Raw genomic sequence first — 26,021 nt, 5'->3', positions numbered from 1 at the left:
GCAGGACTTGGTTAGATCTACAAGACGAAATGTAAAAAAGCCTGTCAAGGTTAGGGTTTCCTTTCAACTCCTCAGAAACTTCCAGTAGTGCTATGGAGAACTAGCACTTTGCTTTTGTTTCTGTAGAATAAAACTTTTTTTTTTTTTTTTTTTTTTCCAGTCAAAAGCAGGGAAAAACAGATGAGACGTAATAAATCATAATAATTTATTTTGCAAAAGACAGATTATCCTAACTTGGAGACCTAACTCCTATTCATTTTTTAAATTTTTTAACTGTGTACTCCTTTTGTAAATCAATAATTCTGCTTTTAGAAACTTCTTTCATTAGAAATGACAATAAAATGTGAGGAAGAAATCCAGGTAGTATGTGTTATTGAATTTTTATTATGCTTAGTGGGCTCTCGATTCAGTTCTGCAAACATACATAAGTGCTTTTTTCTGGTGATAGTATTTGGCCTAATTGCTCTAAAACAGGTTTTGATTCAATATCAATGCTAATAATAACTGAGAAAGGGTTAATAGTCCTTGTAAGCCACAAATGGAGGGAAAAGGAAATAATTCCTTACTCTACTCCCTTATTTTTAAATTAGACATTGAGAATTCAGGGTCTGATGCTCATTAATAAAGGAGATGCTATTAGCAGCTTCCTCATCGTAACTGTTTGCTTCAGACAGAGTTTCAAAACTATGGTAATTTTGGAGAAACTGGCATATCTGTGTTCAATATCTTGTCTGTCTCCTTTTGCTTCAGGGTTGAAGCAATGTGTACTAGACTATCATAGGGCCTGGCTGTTTTTCCTGGTGTGTTCATCAACAGTTATAGAAACCAAAAGCTGCACACGTTGCAGTACTAATGAAGCATGACTTCATTTACATGTACAGTTGAAAGAGTTCTCGTGCACTAAGAGCATCTCTCCTCTATAGGGTCTCTGCCATCCACTATAACATTACTTTATCCTGCAATTTTGTCAGGAGGCATAGATTATTTTCAAAGTGGGGTGACCTTAGTTCTGCTAGACTCTCCTCTTGTAATCAGGCATCTGTTTGCACAAACATATTTCTAACTTCATTTTTTGTCAAATTTGGATAAAAATCATCATCTCAATTTTCTGATCATTGTCATGAAAATCACTGTGAGGGAGGGAAAGATGCACAAGCACATATCACACACAAGGAGTATGTTCTCATTAGTCTTAATTCCATTCAGCATAAGAGATCTTGGAGTGCTTATTTTGCTATCTTTTGGTACAGAAGTTGTTAAACATCTGAAGCTCTAGCTTGCTCCCTGTTACTCTGTGTCCGGCAACAAGGGCAGTTTCTGTAGGGATTAACAAATAGACCAGGCAGGCCACAGCTTTGTCTGAAACTAATGAAACCACCCCTGTGACTTGCAAGCTGGTTGCCACAGAGTAGGATGTACACATGACTTTGAGCAAGCATATAATGATAAATTGCTTTCTCAATGGAGAATATATCATCTTGGCTCTGAAGAACCTTCTGACATGTCTTAGTTTTGTTGTTGATCTTTATCAGTGCAACTTCTCAGTCTAACGTAATGTTTTGGTGTAAGACCACTTAATCTGTAGTGGTAAATGTCAAAATAACGAACAGATAGATAGAAGAATCCTTCTCCGTCTGATTAATATTCATTATCCCGTTGTTTAATAAAACAGAAAAAAATACAAAACTTTATTACTTTTTAAATCATCTGTTTCATTTTTCCTCTTTCTTTTTTTTTCTTTCCCCACCCCCCCCTACTCCCTCCCCCCCCCCTTCCACCGTCCCCCCAGTTCTTCTGTTTTTAATATTCTTTTTCAGCCTAAAGCTTTGAGGGTTATTCATTCTGCTTGAATTGGATGAGACTGAATTTCACCATCTAGCAGTGACAAAGCACCTAACTGGATGCACAAATATTACCTTTCTGGAATAATCTTCAAAGCTTCTCCTTACAAGCTAATTCAATTTTTAAGAATATACACTGCTTCATCTTGCATATTTTATTTTGAGGTCTCATCCAAAGCTTTCCTGAAGCTGGAGAAAGGAATAAAGAAACCTCCAAAACTCTGACTCAAAGATTTTGCACTGTTAAAATGATTTAGTAATACTTCTGTAACTCATTAAGCCAAATTATTGCTAAGCATTGGATATAACTAATATCTAACTTCCTTATTGCAGTGTTCAGAAGGGGAAGTAATTGTATTGATTCTCCTGAAGTTCATTTCTATAGATATTTGTTTTCAGTTGAAATAAAATAGATCACATAGGCAGTTTTGTTGAGTCTCTCCAACTTAATTACAAATTTAACTATAGTTTTTGTAATTTATATACACTTAATAGTGTTTCATCTTGAAAACAATCATAGAGACAGAAAAAAAATTCCAGATATCAGTTGGGACAGGGTTGATTTTTCTTTCACACTGTCTGGTATGATACTACGTTTTGGCTTCAGGTGAAAAACAATATTGATAACACACCCATATTTCAGCTGTTGCTAAGCAGTGCTGTACAGAGCCAAGGACATCTTTTTTTTTTTTAAGTTTCTCCTCCTGTCCTGCCAGTGGAGGGGCTGGGGAGGTACAAAGAGCTGGGAGGGTACAGAACCAGAACAGCTGACCTAAACTGGCCAAAGCGATATTCCATACCATACGGCATTATATGTATATTAAAAAAAAAAAAAAAAAAAAAAAAAAACACTTGAAAACCAGTGGGGAGTTGACCGGAGTGCAGGTGCTGTTCAGGGACTGATTAGACATCAGTCAGTAAGTGGAGAGCCATTGCTTGTGCATCACTTGTTTTGTGTGTGTATATATATATGTATATAATTATTATCATTAGTATTAACTTTTTTTCTGTTTTCTTTTCTGTCTTAGTATATAGTTTTTATCTCAACCTACGAGTTCTACTTTGTGGGTTTTTTTTCAGTTTCAGTTCTCCCTTATCTCACTGGGAGTGGGGAGAGTGGGAGTGAATGATTGGTGCTGAGCTACCTGCTGTGTTAAACCATAACAAAAATGTACAAGTAAACACACATCCATTTTTTCACATAAGTGTTCAGAGCTTGTTATTTAAACTTTTTCTCATGGTTAATATGCCAGATTTAAGAACTTTGTCTGAAGTATGCAATTATATCACTATGCAAAATGTAGATTTTTATACCCTCATGTAGACCACTGGCTTACAATCTAAGTCCAATTAATTCCACCAGAATAATTTATAAGTGAAGTTTTATTTGATATAAATGAATCAAACTCAATCCTGTATGCCTATCTTCTCATTTTCACAAAAAGAATACTGCAGTCACCTAGGTTGTATCAACCATTCTACGAAAAAAAGAATGTCAGACTAAGCAGCACAAATTGTTCTGACAGCTTCTGGTCCAAAATATAAATAAATAAATAAATAAGTTCTAATTTTAAACTGGAAATTCTAGTTCTCCTGTGATTATCTTGCTTTATATGTTGTCACAACGTAAGCATTTTCTGCACGGGGGACAATTCACTTAAATCCCTTTTCCTTTGGGCACTTTTTCTTTCTTCAGAGTAGTTTTTGTGGTCTGCATTTTTTAAGCAATATTACAAACAGTTTCAGTATTTCCACTTTAAGACTTAGTAAAATTGTGGATGACTGTCAGTAATTATCCTCCACTGCTCAAATGACTTCTTTTACAACACAAGACATAAGAGAAGTTCACACCCTCAGCTCAATTCCTTTCCAAAAGCTTCTCACTCTTTCTTTAGAGAAGATGCATCCAATTTTTTTTCTCAAGAAATTGAACTTAATATTTTCTGAAAAATACACCATCTGAAACAAAATCTTATTTTAATTGTAGAAGAGTATAATCAGAATATTAAATTGGTGAATAAGAGAAGCCCATTGATGTCTCTTCTAGAGAAAGAATATTTTTTTTCTTAAAACACTAATCTGTTTGATCAGTGAACATTTTTGGCAATGATCTCCTGCATATACATTAAAGCTGTTTCCCATTTCATCCAAATAGACAACAGCAAGGATATGTAGCACATTTTCCTTTAAAATGCAGGTAGTATTTAGCAGCGTCTCTCAACTACTTCTGTCTAATAATAAAAGATGGCATGAAGTTCAGGAATATAAATGTATACTGAAGTGAACTAGCTACACTCCTGAGGATTGTTAAAAAAGTCAAATTGCCATCTTCTATGGGGGGAGAATTTTGCTTTTTTACTTTTTTTGGTGGAAGGGTGAACCTGAGGGAGGACATATAGGAATGATATTGTTCAGACCATATCTTCGGTTAAACTAACAACTACCTAATTTCTTTGGGAAATACTGGCAATATTCTGGCAAATGTAGATTTTGCAGAGAAGATGTCTTCTCTTTTAGGCTCAGAAAACAATTTGGTTTGGAAGTGACACCTCCAAAGGTGGGTCAGCTTTAATGCTTAGCAACTACTTGAAAACCACTTAACAGATTCCTGGTAAACAAATGCTATGTCTCAAGAATTGTCTTAAGCTGCATATAAAATACATGCTATAGTTCATTTATATAAGCAAAAAATGATAATAATTTTTATTAAAATACTTTAAAAAAAGAGAATAAGAAAAAAAGAGAGCACCCAGTTCCTGCAGCAGCACACATGCACCTGATTTCTGGCAGGACTGTGTCCAGGTAGAAGCCCTCCCCCCATCCTGCAGAGGGATTCTGCAGCAGCTGATAGAAGAAGCTGGTCAGGGCAGTGAGGGTGGGCCCAGACAGAGCTGCTCCCATGTTGACCGTGGGGTTGCAGAGACCATGAGCCAGCCCCAAAGACACCATGGGAGCCTGTCCAGGAGGAGAAGGTCAACTCGGGTGCAGAGCTGCTCCCAAGTATAATGTCAGGCTGAAAATCCTTGCAGCCAGCCCTGGAGATGGCTTGTGGTTTGCCCTTCTCTGCCTTTCACAAAGTAGGCAGTATTAAGGACTGGAAGCATGGGGTTATCAGTCCTTCCCATGGTTCAGTCTAGGCAGAGCTGGTTTCTAGTCCCACTCCAGTGGGGTGCAAAGCCCCCAGTCCCCACAGGCCAAATCTATATACTGGCAGGGGCAACCCATTTCTGGGGGTATTTCTGGCTTGGGGATGTTGCTCTGTTTGGGGCACACAGACAGGCCCACGTTTGTTGCCAGCTGTGGCCTGGGAGCGGGCTTTCCTCCTACATTTGGGCAGTGCCAGCAGGTCTGAGGGGTGGCTCTGCTTTGAGGATCTGCCAGGCTGGGAGTGCCACAGCACATCAAGCATATGAACCACTAATTTCTGTCCCAAAGTCAGTTTTTGTGCCTCCTGTATGAGCAATAGCCTTATTTTATAGAAAAATAACATAGCAAATGAGGATACAGAATCCCTGCACAATTGTACTAGGGAAGCATCTACACAAATTAAGTAAATTCTTCTTCTCAAAGATCTTTGAGTTTTGATTTTGGTATGCGAAGATAAAAGGTTTTCAATTTTTATTTTTTTTAAATATATAATTTACTTCAGTTTACAACTGTGTTTCAGGATTACAACTTTTATATCCAGCTGTCCAAAAAAAGTCTATAATCTCAGACACCCTTGAAGTCATTCAGCACATTTTGCTGCTGCAACCTGTGACAACAGCAACCTTTAAGGGACACACAGGATATCAGCAGGTTAACATTATGTGTAAAAACCCACGAACTTGAAGCTGTAAAATACTGTATGCAGAGAGATAGTATGGCATAGTGAGAAATAGCAACTACCACAAAGGACAAAAGTTGCTAGAGGCTTCTTCATGTTAGACAAAAAAGTCTAGAGAAACTGCCAATGAAGATTGGAAATCAAAGTGTTGATATACATAATGTTATCAACGAAGAATATATCTTTCAGGGTGTTACAGTAAATATATCAGCACAGAATACTGCAGGCAACTTGAACTCTTTCTGCTTGTTCAAAATGATGAGACTCATGCTACCACACCTTTTCTCTTAGAAAGATTGCCTCAGATTTAGTAACATTCCTTTTGAAATTCACACAGTTTGTTCAGACATTTCTGCAATGTAGCATTTGAACATAAATTTAATATCCTTATCCTGAGCAAGTTGCAAAGCAAAAAGAAGAGTGACACAACTGAATAGGTACAATTAAATTGTTAGGAAGCAGAGGACTCTGGTAAGCAACCAAAGAGACAAGAAAAAAAACCTAAGGAATTTCTGAAAATTGACAAAGAAATACCAATCATTTACACAGAGAAAAATCTCTGATGGGGCTGCATCAGGATTCTTCCTCTAGTGAGGAACAGCAGCAGATGTTGCAGAAGAAAGGACAGTTGGACTCGAAATGTAGCCAGCCAGCTTGCCCATAGAGAGAGCTGAAACTGCTGATGGTAAAGTCTCAGCTTATAAGGCGTGCATGTTTCTTTCTGTTAGAATTTGGAAATTTACTAAAAATTTTATTATATCTACTGAAGGCACACACCCCAAGAAGTGAATCCCATCATACATTCAGGCAGGGAGAATCAGAGATAATCCATTCCTGGGAGGTTCAGCCTTGCTCCCGCCCCTGGGTCCTGGCAAGCTCTATGTCAAGAGGGATGTGGTGCGCATCTCTTCCATGTAGCTGCTACTGATGAAACCTTTTCCTCTTTCACTCAGTATGCCATTTGTGCAGTCTCTGTTGTAACCTCTTCTGGACTCTCAACCAATTTCACAAACTGGAGCCACCATTCAGTCTAAAATATTTTTATTTTTAAGATCTTTTCTTATTGTATTGTAAGGAAGAATCACTATGTTTCTATAAGAAACATGGCAGTAATTTGTTTTGAATAAAGTATCTACAGTTCTGGTTTTATAAGAGATAATCATGGCTTACACAAATGGAAATGAGAAGATAATCCTCTAGCATCCATTACAGTCATCAATATGACATTTTAAAAACCCTGGAAAAGAGTTTCAATTCTATTTCGGGTTTCAGTTTTGCTTTTGAAAATCTGTCAAAGGTTTGGCTGCATCCCACCTTTCAAAGCTGAAGAAACAAAAAACTTCTAAAGATTTTCAGGTGGAAGTGTTCAACTAATCCTTCAAGATGCAATGTAACAAGTAAAAATGAGTCTGCTTTTCAGAATTGGAATGTATATCTTGTACTTAGCCTAAAACACAGGTAGTAATTCAAAATTGTGCACTCAGATCAGTGCTTTGCTTAGCAATAAAGACCCAAGCGTTTTTTTAAGTTGTAGTAGAAGATTCTTCTAATAACATTTTAAGTTTTAAAATGTACAGGTTTAGAAATTAAAACAGCAGAGAAGGGGCCTAACTATATCTTAATTTTCTCTATAGAATGAGAAATATCTTCACTACACCACCAAGAATAAAATATCAAGTAGTTGGAAGCTGCTCTGTGAAAAGCTTTAGAAAGATGATGAGCAAAACTATTGACAAAGAATAAAGGCAGAGAACAATAAGATCATTACGATCATCTCTGAACTCCTGGTTTCTCAGCTGGAGTAAAGAAGCACTGCTTAGCCTAAGACTCCAGTTTACACGGGAGCACAGAGACTACTGGAATAAATTACCTTCAGACTAAAGAACCAAGAACTTGTGAAAAAGGAATAGCTAGGCTTATGTTTGTATTCCAGTACTGTTGTTCTATTTACTGTAAGAGTTGCCTTCCCTTATGTTAAATTAAGAATAGAGAGAGAAGAGAGGAGAAAGGAGAGAGAGGAGAGAGATTAGAGGCTGTAGAGCTCGGCTAAGGCCAATGGGATGAAGTTCAACAAGACCAAGTGCTGGGTCCCATACTTTGGCTGCAACAACCCCAGGCAAAGCTTGGGGCAGAGTGGCTGGAAGACTACGTAAAAGAAACAGACCTGGGGGTGTTGGTCAATGCTTGACTGAACATCAGCCAGCAATATACCCAAGTGGCCAAGAAGTCCAATGGCATCCTGACATGTATCAGAAACAGGGTTGCCAGCAGGAGCAGGAAAGCAATCATCCCTCTGCACTCAGATTTGGTGAGGCCACTCCTTGAGTACTGTGTTCAGTTTTGGGCCCCTCACTACAAAAAAACATTGAGGCCCTAGAGTGTGTGAGGGGTCACAAGTCTTCTGAGGAGCTGCTGAAGGAACTGGGATTATACAGTATGGAGAAGATGAGGCTCAAGGGAGACGATATCCCTCTTCGCAACTACCTGAAAGGAAATTGTGTCGAGGTGGGTGTTAGCCTCTTCTGCCATTAACTAGCAATAGGACTAGAGAGTATGGCTTCAAGTTGCACCAGAGGAGATTCAGACTGGACATTAGGAAAATCTTCTTCTCCAAAAGCGTGGTCAGGCACTGGAATGGGCTACCCGGGGAGGTGGTGGAGTCACCATCCCTGGAGGTGTTCAAGGAATGTTTAGATGTTGTACTGAGGGACATGATTTAGTGGAAAAAATTGGTGATAGACAGTTGGGTGATCATGGAGGTCTTTTCCAACATTTGTGTTTCTATGATTCTACAGTTGTATGAGAGAGAGGTTTGAGAGTAGAAAGAAAATAAAAGAGAGAGAGAGAGAAGTGAAAGGACAGAGAAGAAAAAGTTGAAAGAAGTGAGAGGAGATAGCGAGGAGAGAGATGAGAGCAGACGGAGAAGAAAGGAGAGAGATGGCAAAAGAGTCATTCTTGGTTGTATAGTTGCATTTTAAAAGATGAATTATTTGTTATTTCCTTTAGTAGCTTTTTTTAGTAAGTGTTTTAAATGCAAGATCGCATAGCAAAGCTAAGTTAAAACAGGAATTACAGGTATGCTTCTGTGATTTGTCAGATAAAGTCATGACCTTAGGAGGTTAATTGAAATCTTCATAAATCACAATCAAAGATCTAGGATGAGAAAGGATGAGAGAACACTTCTAATCAAGTGTCCTTTGCTATTATTACTATAATTACTATTATTTTTAATAATTCCCTGCCTTATACACTTGTTGTTTGATACATCTAGTGAGAGGCAACATCACAATCTCACAGCTACTTTTTACAGCAGAGCCACTGCAAAGAGTTTATTAGTGACTTCAGTAAGTGTAAAATAATAACCTGTCTGTTCAAGACAAATCTGGAAACTAAGATTTAGACTTATCGAAGAAATTAGAATGAGTGGATGGTCTATAAGCTTGTCTACTGCAGAAAGGATTCTGTTTTTCCTCTATGGAAGACTCTTTGCTTGAGCTGATAAGAATAAGATGCAGCAACCCAAGAATATAGTGGATATTTTAGCATCAATTTCAAAAATAAAAATAAAAATAAATCATATTGTTAAAGAATTGTTATTGTACATCTTGATACAAATTAAACATGTTTGTGCTTAAATATTTTAAAAGTAATTTACAATGCATTACCCACTGGAGAGAGTCCTACTTCTGTAAGCAGTTCTACAAGGAGTCTGCAAAGATTTATCATCATCCAGTTCCTTATATACACTTGCAAGTGGGAGCCTGGGACACCTTAGCCTGGCCTTGAGTTCATGTCGCAACACCAGCCCTGCTGTCCAGAAGTATCACTTTTGTGTGCTCCCATTCCATCACTGCTACAAGACAAGGCTCTGGCTGCTTCTTATCTCAGCAAAGAAAACTTCATGCCTCTACAATAAGACCTTCTGGCTCTGGTTTTCCTGATTCACTCCAGTTTCACTCACTGCAGTCAGACTTTCTTGTCCTCCATACCAGATTGTTCCTTGGTCACAAGTTATCACTGCTGAACAGTTACAATTTGAATTCCCTTTTCAATATCCTCTTAACACTTTCACTTTCCATGATTCCCATTCTACCATATTAAAGGGCTATTAGAGCCCTAATCACATAAGAGACTTCAACCTGAAGACTTTTTTGGCTGCAGGATCTAACAGAAGGTCTCTACAACCATCTGCCGGTGGGCTACCTGTATTCCTTACAAGCTGCAAAACAGTTTGACAGTAATGTTTGGGATATCAATAAATGAAATCCCAGAAGAGTGAAGAGCCACATGCACATTGAACTGAAGATTTTTCTCTTTAGTCTGAACTTATGCTATTTTGGAATATCTTCTAAATACATAACAATTCACCTTTCTTGGAGAAGGAAAGCACATTTTTTTAACAGAACTACATGACATTCTCTGTGCAAATAAAGCAATCTGTTGCATGAAGACCAGAATTTTAAGATGCAGGGGCTGGATAATGGAATGCAATCTAATGAAAAAAGTTATGAAGAATATTGTTTGGGAAGAGCAAGGAAAAGGAAAAGGAAAAGGAAAAGGAAAAGGAAAAGGAAAAGGAAAAGGAAAAGGAAAAGGAAAAGGAAAAGGAAAAGGAAAAGGAAAAGGAAAAGGAGAAGGAAAAGGAAAAGGAAAAGGAAAAGGAAAAAGGAAAAGGAAAAGGAAAAGGAAAAAGGAAAAAGGAAAAGGGAAAAAGGAAAAAGGAGTATAATTATTTTTTTTAAGGTTGTTTACTTAGAAGATAAGTGATTCCTCTCCTGTGCCCTTGCCTTTTCTTTCAGCTGTATAGGTCAGCCTAGAAAATGCTGGGGGAAAAAAGAAGAAATGTGAATTCATATTGCAGAAAAAGGTTAATGGTGACAATAAGATTGCTTAAATAAATATTATTTGCTTTAACCTACCTTTCAGATCAGAGTGATTTCACTTATATGCTCCCAAGTGGCACAGAAAAGCCCTTGAATTTCCTCTCTGTCCAATTTCAGTAACAAAATAAGACTGTATGAAATATGGTTTGGTTTTTGTTTGTTTGTTTGTTGTTTTTTACTTTCCATTTGAGATTCCTTATTACTCAAAACAGTCATCCACAAAGTTCTGTAAATCTAGAGACTGACATTTTACTTGTTATTCACGGACTTATCTTGCTCCTTTTCTTGCCTGACCATGGTCCCTGCACCTTAACCAAATGCACTTTAACCTGTTTCTGTGAGGTCTCCACTCAACCATAGACATTTAAGCTGTCCTTACTGGAGATTCTTCTAAGTCTCTTTATGCCTGATGAGTTTCAGGCCACAGCTATGTGATTATTGAAGAACTGCCTTGAGAAGTGACAGAGAAATGCCACCTTCTTTCTTGATGTACTACAGTCTTACTGTGGCCTCATACAAAAAACAGGGATGTGTAAGTATTGACATAAGACAGTACAAATCATTATTCAGGTATAGTGCTGAGTTAGCTAAGTTGCTTGTTTTTCCTACTGTCTTTAATACTAACCAAAGAGTATTGTGTGAATTGCTTAAAAATGCTGGGGATTTGAGGAAAAGAAAGCTGGAGAGGAAAAGGAGAAAAATGAGTTTTAATTCTCTGGCTGCTATAAAGTTTGTTTTTTTTTCTACAGCTCACATTTCATACAAGTGAATGTTGAGCAGGCCAAGGGAGATGATTCTGCCCTTCTACTCTACTCTTGTGAGACCCCCACCTGGAGTACTGCGTCCAGTTCTTGAGCCCCCATCACAAGAAGGATGTGGAGTTTTTGCAGCAGGTCCAGTGGAGGACCATGAAGATGATCAGAGGGCTGGAGCATTGCACCTATGAGGACAGGCTGAGAGAGCTGGGGCTCTTCAGCCTAGAAAAGAGAAAGCTCCTAGGAGGCCTAATAGTAGCTTTCCGGTACCTGCAGGGAGCCTACAAAAAAGCTGAGGAGGGACTTTTTATATGAACAGATAGCAATAGGATGAGGGAAAATGGTTTTAAACTGGAAGAGGGTAGATTTAGACTAGATATCAGGAAGAAATTCTTTACTGATAGACTGGTGAAACACTGGAACAGGTTGCCCAGAGAGGCTGTGAATGCCCCCCTCCGCCCACCCTGGAAGCATTCAAGGCCAGGCTGGATGGGGCTTCGAGCAACCTGGTCTAGAGGGAAGTGTCCCTGCCTATCGCAGCGGGATTGGAACTAGATGACCTTAAGTGTCCCTTCCAACACAAACCATTCTGTGATTATGTTTCTATGAATGCGCTTTGTACCTAGGATCTCTACATGTCTCTCCACAATCCCTGAAGTTTTGGGCAATCACTATCCAGGGAACTAAATTTTATCAATTAACTGTTCAATCTAATTGCTTCTTGTACATTATCTGGGGACAGAATGGAAGAAAGTGTTATTCCATCTCTACCCACATATTACAAACTCATTTTATTTTAAATGCAAGTGTTTACTGTTATCAACAATAGGTGAAGAAAACCACATAATTGTGGATTAGGGCAATTACTTCCATATGTAGCCTTATCATGTGGAAATCGCTCCAGTACCTGAATGCCTTTGGCAGTGCATTAAGCAACACAAAAGATCTGTCAGGTTTGCCCTTTCAGCTTCAGAAGGCTGTTAAGTGAAATGCTGCATAATGAGGGAAAGTATGGCTTTGATTGTTGTATAGAAAGAATATTTGAGTTTCTCTGTGTGGATGTATTTAAGACAAATAAAACTGTCCTAAAAATTGAGTTTTACCGTTTTTTGGAAAGTCCTGCTGGGTCAGTCAGCCTGAATTTCATTTACTGCATGCTGTCTTTAACCTTGCTGAATTCTGTTATATTAATCAAGCACTACAATTGGGAAATATTTTCATTTAGTTTTTTTCTAGAAAACATGAGGTCAAGCTAAAACGAATTTGGACAAAGCTTGTGTATAGAGGTAATAATTCAAGGAGTTTAGAGAATAGTTTAGAGAATATTAAGATTGCAGTGTTCATCTTTGAGGAAGGAAATGAGACATTTTGTGTGAGCTTCACATTCTGAGCACATCTAAACATGAGCATCTTTGTTATAAGTTTGCCAGTAAGAGTTCAGAACACAGCTAGCGACACACAAAATTAGAAGGTTCATAGAAATGTTATTATGTATTACTTACCTTTCCTGTCTATAAAGGAAGTGGAAATACTTTTTGAGGAATGTGTCACGCTGCTCAAATGACTCTCCCAATAACTAATGGAGAATAGTTCAAGTGTTGAATTACATGTCACAGGATGGTATATGCAGTTCCAGATAGCCCCCATCTACACATTTAGGTGTCTAAATACTCTTTGTTTTCAACTATTCAATACACTTTGCCTCAAATATTTAGGCACGTGAAAATGAGTCTTGGACTTCTATGTCAATTGCATGGTTTTGTATAAATTACCTTAAACATTTTAAAATTCCTGTGCTGTCAACAGTTGTGGAAGTGCAGAGCTTCTATAAAATATACATTATTTTACTTTATAAATATGCTAAAATATAATGGCTCAGAGACATACTAAAGGAATACAAATTTATTTAAAATGTAACTAGTTGATAAGAATTCTATATATTCCTTACTACACCCAGAAGGAATGTGTAGATTCACTGCTAATTACTGACACTTCATAATTTGTATCTGGCACTGCAATAAAATAGGTTTCATACCATCACTTCTTGTCAAGTCTGCTAATTAGGATAAGCATGAATGCCATTCAGTCATTAAAATTAAGAAAAATAATTTTCTTATTCTTATTCATCACCAGTTTTTCCCTGATCATTATTTTGTAGTTGTAATTGTGTCATAAAATGAACACTTATTTTATTTTATTTTATTTTATTTTATTTTATTTTATTTTATTTTATTTTATTTTTTGTTTGTTCAACAGATCAGATTTTCCTGCTTTGGGCAAAGTTATTGGATGCAAAGTTATGATACAGGTAGGCTTTTCTATTAATTGCCAGATCCCAGATTGCTGCCTGAAACCTGTAGGTGCAAATTACATGAACTTATACAAGGGAAGAAGTAGAACCCATGAGTTATCAAAAATGTTAATCTGAGATACTTTACAGCTCACTTTGAAAGTGAAACGCACATACAGTCTAAATGACCTATTTGGGTCTGTCACTAATGGCTGTGATCAAGCAGAAAGGTACAAAAAACATCGCCACTGCTAGCTAGAATCACAGTTCAGTTTGTGTCCATCCTATTGTATGAGAAAACAGTAAAAGCTGAAAATTTGATTAAAACATTGCCGTAGGTGACACAATAATATTCACTGTTTAAATTCAGACTGCTGAATTTCCTCTCTTTAAGTAGGTCTCAGAATCTTCCAGTCTGATAAAGCTGTGGCAACTGGGTGAGGCTAAATCCCAAGCTGCACCAGTGTTCAACATTAGTAAATTCGCCCATTCACTTTGTTCATTATGTACCCTGGGTTATGAGTTAGTGTATTTTGTCATGTTCTTTGTCTAGAAGTATATGTTATTCTTTACATCCAGGATGAAGTATCACTGAGCAGTTAACAAAGATATCTAAACAGATTCCTGAATAATAGACAAGGATCCTCTAATAGTATGTACATATTTAACGTGCATCTTTTCTGTAGATAATTTTACTTATTCCTCTCGTGGTAAAAGTCTATGTATTTTGTACTTTTGTAACATAACATGCCATGCAGTTATATTTGAAACACTTCTAGAAAGTTAAAAAAAAAAAAAAAGAATTTCCAAAAAAAAAAAAAAAAAAAAAAAAAAAGAGGTAGTCAAAACTCCAAACATTGATATTCTTAATAGCTGACATATAACCATAAAAATATGAAGGACATGGGTATTCTGTATATGTGTGCATGTATGTATATATGTGAATGCATGTATGCAGTGAAACAACCAGCAAAAATTTAAAAACTTTAAACACTATGTCTGATGCACAAGATGGAACTCTTTTTAATGATTAGACTACAGAAAGCATGGGAGATGAGCTTTATTGGTTCAGTGGTGCCCTAATTATATATAGGCTTTTTTTTTTTTTTTTTTAAGCAAAGAGATACAGTAAAAGACAAGAAAAAATAAATTAGAGAAAGACAAGAAGAAACAAAGTCAATGAACAAACATTCTCCTGCACTACGTAGAGGCACTTAGAATCAGTGCAGAAATCTCAAAAGAGATTGTCCTGAAGACAAAATCTGAACGGAAATGAAAAACATTTCCTGAAGTACATTATAATCCACTTTAGAAAGCTTGTGGAGAACATTCCCAGATACTGTATGTTTCTTTATGTGGAAAACATCTTTCTTGCAAATATCCTGTGTAGAACACCAAACTTTGGGTTTGAAAGTCAGCTTGGATGAAACTCAGAGAAACAGGAACAGAAAACACCAGAATGAGGTTGCTGCACACTAGTTGGAAGAAATAAAAATTCAAGGATCTCTATTGTTGACTTTCTGAAAGTTCAGAAATTTAAGGGAGCTAATGTCATTTTTTTGTGAGTGACTTGAAGGAAGTATCTCACCTCTTCCTCACTCTAACCCTTCGAGTCTTTTAGGATCCTTTTATGTTGATGCTTGTCAACATGTGTATTTTGTTTGTACATTCTGTACTTTAAAAATGGTTTTCTTATCAGGGGGAGTTGCCCTCCATATTAAGAAATGGATAGATTGTGAAGAGTTGCCTCTGAGAGACAGCCATGATCAGATTGAGATCTTGTGGGTGGAAATCAAGGACCAGACCAATAAAGGACATTTGGTTCTCAGGATGTTACAGGCAACCTTATCAATGAGAACCTGTTGATGAGGCCTTCTTGCTTGAGCTACAAGAAGCATCACACTCTCAAGGCCACCCAGATGTCTGTTGAGAAAGCAACACTGTGGGCTACAATCATGAGACTTGAAAACATGAGACTCCTGGAGCCCACTGAGGATAAATTCCTGGTCTAGGTGTTAGACGAATCAACCAGAGGAGAAGCATTTTTGGTCCTGATGCTCAACAGTGCAGAAGTGGTTAAGATTGGAGACTATGTAGGTTGTAGTGACTGTGCTCTAGTTGACTTTGTGATCCCAAGGAATATGGACTGGGTGAAATGCAAAGCCAAGACCCTGAGTTTCAGGAGAGCAAACTTCTGGATGTTTAAGGAATTACTGAATGGGATCCCCTGGGAAACTCTCCTTAGGGACGAAGAAGAAAGCTAAGTAGGCAATTCTTTAAGGCTGCCTTTCAGAATGTACCTCTCCTATGAAGAAAGGTTGAGGGACCTGGGTTTGTTTAGACTGGAGAAGGGAAGACTTTGGGAATCATTATTGTGGACTTGCAGTACTTGAGGGGACTTTATAAACAGGAGAGAGATTGAGTTTTACATGGTCTCATAATGTTAGGACAATGGAGAATGGTTTAAAACTAAAAAAGGGGAGATTTATATTAGATGTTCTGGGGAAATTTTTTTACTCAGAGGTTGGCGAAGCATTGAATTCTCTGGTTGCCCAGAGAAGTTGTGGATGCCCCATTCCTGGAGGTATTCAAAGCCAGACTGCATTGAGCCCTGGGTGGCCTGATCTAGTGGATGGTCACCCTGCTAACGACAAAGAGTTGGATGTAGATAATATTTAATATCCCTTCCAACACATATCATTCTGCATTTCCATGGCGATTGCTGGCTGGACCTTTGGTATGTGATACAGTGAAGTACTATTGTATATGTTACTGGTGAGCATCAGACCAAACTATTAAACATTAAACTTCTTTTACTAAATCATTTATATAAATAAGTTCAAAGAGTCCAAAGATTAGTAGCAGTGAAGAAGGCCTGTAGTTAGCAATAACCTCCATTTGATTTGACTGTAGTCATATCAACTGCTTCATAGCCAACACAATAAACAATTTAAGACAAATTGAGACAAGACTTTGAACTACACTGAGACCCTTCTGGGGCTACAAGAGAATGGAGGAACACAAATGAAAAAAAAAAAAAAAAAGAAAAAGGATTGCTCTGTGTGTTCAAGACTAGGAGAAAGCACAATGGCTGCAGTCATCTTTTCATATCAGTACTGTCATAAATTAAAAATGTGGAGTAACTGTAGTAACTTAGACCAACTTAAAATATTCAATTTTACTTAAATATATTTGGCTCTTTCTCATGAGAGTACAGAATTTCAGTGAATGGGTGGGGAGTCTTCACTGTCCATTCACTTGGGAAAATATTACTGCTCCATTAGTAATACTTGACATTCTGTCCTGGACATTAAAAATGACTCATTGAAAATGTGTAACAAAACTGAGATTTACCCATTGTCTTTCATGGAAATTAGCCTTACAGAGGAACCATCAGTTTTCTGGAAAGTTTCCGCAAGTATTTCTCTTGGGTGTGATGCACTCTCTCCAGATTTGGAATATGGTAACAATACCATCTAATGAAAAATTTTCTGAAGACGCCACCACCATCTGGTGATTAATATCAGTTAACAACACAGTGATTTTTTTTTTTTCAAGTGAGCCTTTCCTAAATCAATACAACTTTAGATGTCCCATCTGTTATACAAGACAACCTCTTACTAATTCAGTGTTAAAATTCACTTGAGTTTGTTGCAAGTTTACTTACCATTTCAGCAAACCTGGTCTGACTTTCCTAACATCCTAGATAGCGCATGCATAATTAACAGAAAGCAAACAGTGTCAGGAAGATTAATAGTGACAGTCATAGCAATAAGACAGATTTCTCATCTCTTTTGCCCATATATATCCAGTAACCTTTCTTAAATTCTAACACAGACATAGTATAGTACTTGAGAATATCATAAAATGAGATGTATTTACAAGACAGTGCTGAAGGAATGTAAGGGAAAAATTGTCTATGTCTTGGGTCTATATATACAATAGGCAGAGATGTATATAATATCTATGTTGCAGCTCTGGAATAAGTTACAATTGAGATTTTAAAATGTGTTCTTTCTGTCTTTACTACTCTGAAATAGAAAGCAGACACTGTGAAGATACACTTTTAATTTATGAATTTGAAAATTTATGGAATGTCAACACTATATATTGATAATATAAAAATATATGTGGCAGTATTTTTAGCTTAGAAGACTAGAAAACAGAATGAGGAAAACATACAATCTCAAAAATCTTAAGCTGCAGTCTAACTGCTCTGAGCTTTAATGCTGAGTTTATAACCCTAACAAGGTTGGTAACAACAGTTCATGTGACACAACATATCTGGGTCTTTGGAAAAGAGTTTTGTGAAATATAAGATGACAGACTGCTGATGAGCTGGGAAGCAAGCACCAGGCATCCAGGGCAGATCTATGAGCAAGTAGACTGGAAGCAGAGAATTTGAAAAGGGATGAGCTTGCTTGGTCCTTCAGGGGTCAGAGGCTGGAGTCAGCCACACATCACACAGGGAAAAAAAAAAGTGAGAAGTACAAAAAGGTTAAAAAAAAAAAAAAAAAAAAAAACTTTTGTATTGAGCAGCTACCACCTGAGCTTGGATGATCACCTTCTAGAAACTTATTTTTTCCTTATTTTTTACATTAAAATGATCTCTTAAGGACAGAACTGTGTTTGTGATATCTGCAGCTTAGGAACCCACTATCTTCATTATTCTTGCCCACAGGCTCACAATTCAGTTAACAATGCTAATATGGGCACGGTCTCATAGATTAAAACACAAATTTCTTATGAATAAATATAAAAGCCATAGAACGTCCTGGGTTGGAAGGGACCTCAAAAATCATCAAGTTCAAACTCCCTCCACAGGTAGGATCTGCTAGATTAAGTACTAGATCAGATTGCCCAGAGGCTCACCCAACCTGGCATTAAACACCTCCAGGAACAGGGCACCCACAACCCCTCTGGGCAATCTGTTCCAGCACTCTCTCAGTAAAAAAAAAATTCCCCCCAACTTATAATCTAAATCACACTTTCCTTAGTTTAAAACCACACCCCCCTTGTCCTATCACTGTCTACCTGTGTAAAAAGTTGGTTTCCCTCATTTTTATAAATTCCCTTTAAATATTGGAATGCCACAATGAGGTCCCCCCACAGCCTTCTCTTTTCCAGGTGTTTCACTCCAATTACTGAAGGAGATGGTTCAATATATATATACACCCAGAGCAAGATTAAAGCACAAAACGAGGACAAGAAATTGCCCAACCAATTTATTACAAATTCTAAGCAGTTGAGGTATGCAGGTAAGATTGGGAAGCTAGCAGTAGCAAAGAGAGCAAACCTAGTGAACAAGTCATAAAGCGGGGATAGTCACCACCATGTATCCAGTGAAGTCTCATTGACCTGCAGGTTGCTGCAGGTTGTCAGCAATGTCTCATTGACCTGCACAGCTGCAGTTCAGTGGAGCTCTTCAAAAGCTCCACATTTCTCCTATCCCAGACTTGGATGCAGTACTCCAGCTGGGGCCTCATGAGCACAGAGTAGACAGGGAATATCAGCTCCCACATCCTGCTGGCTACCCCTCTTCTGATGGAACCCAATATGCCACTGGCCTTCCGAGCTGCAAGCACGCACAGCTGGCTCATGTTAAGCTTTTCATCAACCAGGTCCCGTAAGTCCTTCTCAGCAGGGTTACTCTCAACAAGTTCTTCTCCTAGTTTGTATACATATCCAGGATTACCTTGACCCAAGTGCAAAACATTGCACTTTGCTTCATTGAACCTCATTAGGTTCACAAGGTCCAATCATTTCATGGAAGTCACAATTTGTTTTACTGTCGCAAAGGTGTTTCCAGTCTTTTATAAACTCATGAAGATATAGAGCAAGAGGGTCTGTGTTCATAAGCTAGGAAGATTTCACAGTGCCAAAGAATGGAGTGAAGCCATCATCCTCCTGAGAGCAACTATATGTACACTGGGCATTGCTTGGAATAGGTAGGAGCATCACCGCACTCACTAGCAGCAACTTCCTTCAGTGCTCCATTACTACCCCTCCTAAACCTTTAATGAATTTTTATAGAGATGTTTCATATTATTACACAGCCACGCTGTATACCATACCATACCAAGCTCGGAGATGAGTGGCTGGACAACTGTGAAGAGGAAAGGGACCTGGGGGTGTTGGTTGATGCTCGGCTGAACATGAGCCGACAGTGTGCCCAGGTGGCCAAGAGGGCCAACAGCATCCTGGCCTGGGTGTTCAAGAGCTGTCTGAATGAGGAGCTACGAGAAATGGTTTAGTGGCGTGTGGTAGCAAGGGCAATGAAAGGACGGTTGGACTAGATGATCTCGTAAGGTCCTTTCCAACATTGTGATTCTATGATTCCATAGGAAATTTTATAAATAAGTATTGTCCTTCCAACCACTTACACTATATTTTCCACAAAGTTCTTAAAAATTATTGCAAGCCCTCAAGGTCAGGCTTCCTTTCAGATCCGGAAATCTCACTGGATGTATGTTATCTATGCATAGCAACAGGACAACTCAATACAATGGGAAAGGCATTACAACAAAGGTGTGATGACAAAAGGGCTGGCACAATAGAGAGGTGCTATAAAGGAAGAGGATCGCTCACCCGCAACAGAAGATTCTACGTTTGCAAGGAAAAAATTCACCAAGGAAGAATCTCCAGGAAGAAATCCTTCCCTAGTGCCAATCAGCCCTTAAATGAGGTCTAAGAGATGTGCAACCGGGCTCCACCCCTTCTGGTCACACAGGTGAATTGCCTTCACCTGTGCTCCCAGGGCTGACCTGGTCCTTTCCCCAGGTGCTCAATCAGTAGTTCAGGCCGTGACCCAACAGTTCCCATACACCTTCAGTTCCATAGCAAGCTGATTCCCAAATATGACGGGGCTATTTTTAAAGCCCTAGGGGAGCACAGTCCAACACAATTGTGTTTTCCTTCCAGTTCCGGGGTTTTCCCACTCCGTTGCAAACCAAGTCTGGCATGCAGTGTCCAGTGGGATCCAAAAGAAAACATCCTTCCAATCTAAAACTGTACACCGTTGATCCTTCTCTTTAATAGCTGTCAGGAGGGTATGTGGGTTTTCCATAACGGGACATACTTGCATCACAATTTGACTTACAGCCCTTTGATCCTGAAACAACTCATAATCTGTAAAGTGAGGCTTTCTGACTGGCAGAAGTGCGGTACTGCAACTGTGAACAGCCTTCTCGTAATAGTCCGTGAGTCACAAACTTACCAGTCAGAGGCTGAGTTCCTCTCCTACCTTCCATTTTTATGAGGTACTGTATTTGTCTTGCGGGCTTAGCTTCTGGCCTTAGGGGTATTCATATTGTTTCAGCTGCTTTGAATCAGTCTGGGATTTCAGCAGCCCACCCCAGCAGATTGACAGCAGGCAGTACTTCATAGGGGTCTACAATTTTCTTGATCAGTGGTTATTTGTGCCAATCAAAAGGTTGAGTAGTATCCTCTCATAGTACCTAAGAAGCCACCTCTTCCGTGACGTTACATTCTTTATCTAAACCTGTAAAGCAAAGAAGCGACTGAGGGAAGTAGAATTGTTCAGTCTGGAGGAGGCTCGGGCGAGGCCTCCTCACTCCGGATAACTGGCTGACAGGAGGGTGTAGCGTGGTGGGGGTTGGCCTCTTCCCACAGGTAACAGCGATGGGATGAGAGGGAACAGCCTCAAGTTCTGCCAGGGGAGGTCCCTGCTGGATAGTAGGAAGAACGTCTTTGCTGAAAGAGCGCTCAGGCACTGGCACAGGCTGCCTGGGGAGCTGGGGGAGTCAGCGTCCCTGGAGGTGTTCAAGAAATGTGGGGATGTGGCACTGACGGGCTGTGGGCATTGGGCAGGTGGGGGGGTGGATGAGGGGACTTGGTGATCTTAGAGGTCTTTGCCAACCATAAAGATTCTGGGATGCTATGAATCAAGCCATTATTTGTAACCAGAGGTATTCAAGCAGCAAACAACCAAACAGAAAAGTCTTGAGAACATTGTGGAAACACATAAGTGCTTGACTGGGATACTGATGGGGCCACAGGCCCGGCAGCATTCAGGTGGTGTCAGGAGGGTGGATGTGTCACCCAGTGCCTTCAGCAGTGCCAACACGCCAGGTTACAGCAGGGCTGCGTCCAGCACCTGGCCTTTCACTCTGCGCTGGCTGCAAGGGCCGCCGCCCTGCTGCTTGGGTGCCCCGGGCCCACACCCTCACCCCCTGTGAGGTGTGATGTTGTCACAGAGGGTGTCACGAAACGGCCATTGTGACCCACGGGGTGTGGAGCAGAGCTAAGGCTGCGGGGCTCAGGCTGAGCTCAGTCTGACCTGGGAAGGTGAGCAGGGAGGAAGGGGCTGCCTGAGGCTGCCGAGGGTGGAGGAGGGGGCCCCAGTGCTTGTGGGCCTGAGCTGCAAAATCACCCTCACCCTGCTTCTCCCATAGGTTGGCACAGGAGCGTGCGGAGGAGAAAGCCCAGTGCTGCTGGGACAGAGACTCTGCGAGTGCTCACCGTTGACGTGCATGTCCATGGGGACAAAGAAGCCTGCCAGCTCATGGGAGCCGGGAGAAAGTAAATTATCCCTGCACGCAGCTACCCACGGCTGGGCAGAGGGGTTCTGGGGGTCTGCCTGTGAAGGAGAGTGGAAGCAAGGGCATGCAAGGGCACCCCAGCCGCCACGGGCAGGGCCCCCCTGCTCCTTGGCCGGGGGGGCTGTGGCTGGGCTGTGGCTGCTTGCTGGCACCGCTGCGCCTGCAGTGCTCTCTCCCCTCCACGGCCTCCGGGCCCTCAGCTGGCACTGCCGGCACAGAGCAGGCCCCTGGGACAGCCCTCGTGGGCACCTAGCTCCACAGGGCACTCACTGCTCTTACTCTCTCCTCTCCAGAATGTGTGCTGTGCGTCCAGGGAGATGCTGACCCAGACATCTACGGGCGCAAAGTGATCATCAATGGGATCTATTTCCATGAGTTTTGTATGGTGAGTTCCCTCACGGCTCCTTCCACCACCCTCCAAACAGTGGATTCCTCCTTGCTGCCCTAACAAGATCCTGCTCTTCTCCCAAACAGATATTTTCTGGCGGCCTTCTTCAAGCAGCAAGAACACAGGGGGGAAATGAATCCTTAAGCATGCCTGACACTATATTCGCAATCAAGCAGGCAGAGCAGACGGTGAGGACCTGGGTGGAACGGGGAGCTTTGTGCCAGGACAGGCTCGGCGAGCTTAGCCTGGTCCAAAGAAAACAATCGCAGCCCTTCCAACCAGCTCCAGGAGGGGCTTGCAGACCAGCCATGTCCGCCAGGCAGCTCTGCAGACACCCACCCAGCCCTGCCCACATCCTGTGCCCTGTCCAGTGGTGCACGGCCCGCTGCATAGGCCCTGAGCCTGCCACTGACGGCGGCTGCTCTGCTCTTTCCAGCACTGCTTCGTCTGTGGCAAGAGAGGGGCCTTCATCACCTGCGCTGAGACAGGCTGTGACCGCAGCTTCCACCTCCCCTGCGCCTCAGAGGGTGAATGTGTGACCCAGTACTTTGAACAGTACAGGTAAGGACTGCCTGCCCTTGTGTGTGGGCCTCCAACCCCTGCTGTCAGCACCAGCCAAAGAAGCGGGGAATGTGCCCTGACACATCCCAGCAGCCTCACAGAGCCAGAGCCATGGCCTGGGGCTCCTTCCTGTTCCTCTGCCCTCCTCGCAGCACTTCTCACCTCGCCCCTCTCTCCCATCTTCCCCCAGGTCCTTCTGCTGGGAGCACCGCCCGCAGCAGACAGTGGAGGCAGTGCCAGAGCAAGACACGACCTGCATCATCTGCATGGACCCCGTGGGGGACAGCAGGTCATACAGCACCATGGTGTGCCCATCCTGCCGACACGCCTGGTTCCACCGGGCCTGCATCCAGGTACCAGCCCGCCCCTTGCCCAGCGGGAATGGCAGGTGCTCAGCAGCACCAGGCCCCGCTCACACTCACGCTCACGCTGCCTGTGTTTTTGCTGCAGAGGCTGGCCCTGCGTGCGGGCCTTACTTTGCATTGTCCCCACTGCAAGGATGAGAATGAATTTTTTGATGACATGAACACCATGGGGATCCATATCCCACTCAGGTTGGTATCCCACTCCCGGTTCTCCAGGTGTGAAGGCACAAGAGCCGTGCCTGCCCACGGACTGCCCTGGCTGGCCTGGCTCTTTGCTGCCTGTGAGATTTGGCCCCGCATCACGGAGCCCGTAGAAATGGGGTTGGGCTGGAAGAGTAGGGATGGCTGGGGTCTGTCTTACTACAGAGGCAGTGGTGCTCATCAGATTCCTTCCCTTCTCTGGCAGAGGACCAGTGTGGGACAATTCATATGCACAAAAGGCAGACAAGCTCAAGTGCTGCAACGCCAGTGAGTGCTGTTACCCACACGGCAGGGAGCGGGCAGGAGAGGGGTGAGTTACCTCAGCAAGCCTCTGGGGCTCTGTGTGGGACTGCAGCCTCACCACAGGCTGGGGAGCACAGGCTGAGCACCAGAGCTGTGCCGGGCACTCCCTGGCTCAGGTCACTTAGCCCTCACGGCTACAACCTGTTTGTTTACCCAGGCCCTGGGAGCTGCTCCTCTGCAGCTCCTGCGCTGCGCAAAGCACCCATTGGCGCTGTTCCAACTTGAGTCAGAGCAGAAGCACCTGGGAGTGCAACACCTGTGCTGGAGAGGGCACCTGTAAGAGTCAAACAGCCGCGTGCTGCTGCGCTGGGGCCTGGCTAGGCCTTGCTCAAGTCCCTTTGGCCCGGGGGGATGGGAGCCTCTCCCACCCCAGGGCTGGATTTCCATCCCGCTCACCCTCCTGCCTTCCCTTACAGCCTCCAGCAGCCATGTGAACAGTTCTGGCCCCAGCACCACCGTCCAGCTGGAACTTGGGCCTTCCCAAGGCCGCGTGGTGTCGGAGAGCAGCAGCGGCTCCAGTACCACCAGGCAGGCACCATCAGAGCCAGCTCACAGTTCCAAGGTGCCTGAGAGCAGCGTCCTGACCAGCCAGCGCAGGACAGAATGGAGGAGAATCTGCTCACGTTTACATCGCAACGATGATGCGTGGAATGAGCCCCAAGGACACTGTGGGAGCAGCCGTGCGGCAGCCCTGAGTGCCAAGAGCAGTGCCTCGAACTCTGCCAGCCAGGGGACATCACGGTCCCCGAGGCACTCCCCGTCAGTAGGCTGCAGCCGCCGGTGCAGACAGGGACGGCGGGCCCACACACGAAGCCGCTCTCCACTGCGGCGCCGGGCCCCACGTTCCCCGAGCCGGCCGCAAAGGCGCCGTGGGAGCAGGCACGCACCAGCCCCTAGTGCTGAGAGCTGCACCCACACCTACACGCTGCGGGGGGCACCGCAGTCCTCGAGGGATTCCACGGGGGCTGATGGAAGTCGGTCCAGGCAGCCAGAATGGGCCCGGACTCGAAGCCGCTCTCCTCTCAAACATCGGGCTGCAGAGTCCCAGAGCCAGCCCCGAAAACACCGCGGGCTCCGGCCCGGGCGGCGAGGGCCAGCCCAAGAGCGAAGCCGCTCCCGGATACCACGTCGGGCCCAGAATACCAACCGCCGACCCCACTGATGCCGCGGGAGCAGCCGTGTGCAAACTCCACACGCTGGCTACAGTCATCATTATAATAATCACAACAAAGTCACCACAACGGTCATCAGTCATCACAATAAATCTGAGAATTCCTTCATGCCACTGTCAGTTTTGTTCTTCTCTGCCTTTCCCGAGGTGGGCAGCTGTAGGGGCTGGAACCACGGGGAAGTGGTTCTTGGAATCAGCCACAACTAACATTTTCAGTAATATCTGCCTAAGTGTTGTTTTCCATATTTAGTCTATGAGGAAGCGTTCGCTGTGTGCAGTTCAGTAGCTCTGAACAGCCTCTCTACTATTATATAAGGAGCTGGTACTGCAGATACAAAGTTGTCTTTTCTGGATATTTGGATTTTTGAAAAAATACTGAAAAAAAAGAAAAAAGCCCTACAGATTGCCGACCCATTATTGAAATTGTAAAATCAGAGCTGGTGGTGTTGATACATATGTCATCCTCTTTTGATCATGTTCCTTCCAAGACTCCTTAAATTTCAGTCCTCTTACTAAAATTCAGGGATGAATCCCGGTTCTACTAAGTCAACAGCAAAAAACAAACAAGCAAAAAAAGAAAAAAAAAACACTGCTCAGATGTTTTCATGTTAAAATCAGAGATGTTCTCCTGATAGTGTGTTATAAATGTAGTGTAATTTAATACTGTAAACTCAACATTGACATAAATGCTATAAGCCTACCTATTCATTTAACAGCTGATTTCTACATCACAGCATGTGAAATTTAGGGAAATAAATATAGAGATATTTAAATGCCTTTCACTGCAGTAATCTGTACCGAAAAGAACAAACTGAAGCTGCACATTTTGATATAAGGCCATTTTTAAGACACTGGCATATGAATGGCCTAACGTAA

At 41.9% G+C, this 26,021-nt stretch overlaps 1 protein-coding gene across 1 annotated transcript; it reads left to right on the top strand.

Moving 5' to 3' along the window:
• Positions 1 to 21,886: 21,886 nt before the first annotated feature.
• LOC121109939 (PHD finger protein 7-like) lies at positions 21,887 to 24,262 on the top strand. Its single transcript, XM_040695711.2, has 8 exons — positions 21,887 to 21,902; positions 22,010 to 22,136; positions 22,450 to 22,541; positions 22,631 to 22,732; positions 22,981 to 23,105; positions 23,296 to 23,458; positions 23,556 to 23,659; positions 23,877 to 24,262. Exons 2-8 carry the CDS (start codon positions 22,088 to 22,090, stop codon positions 23,983 to 23,985), a joined length of 744 nt encoding a protein of 247 aa, XP_040551645.1. The 5' UTR covers positions 21,887 to 21,902; positions 22,010 to 22,087; the 3' UTR covers positions 23,986 to 24,262.
• Positions 24,263 to 26,021: the final 1,759 nt, after the last annotated feature.

The sequence above is a fragment of the Gallus gallus genome, chromosome 2 (genome assembly GCF_016699485.2).
Source record: "Gallus gallus isolate bGalGal1 chromosome 2, bGalGal1.mat.broiler.GRCg7b, whole genome shotgun sequence".
Taxonomy (NCBI): Eukaryota; Metazoa; Chordata; class Aves; order Galliformes; family Phasianidae; genus Gallus; species Gallus gallus.
The sequence above is the reverse complement of the archived record's forward strand: the minus strand, read 5'-3'. Positions and strand labels throughout refer to the sequence as shown.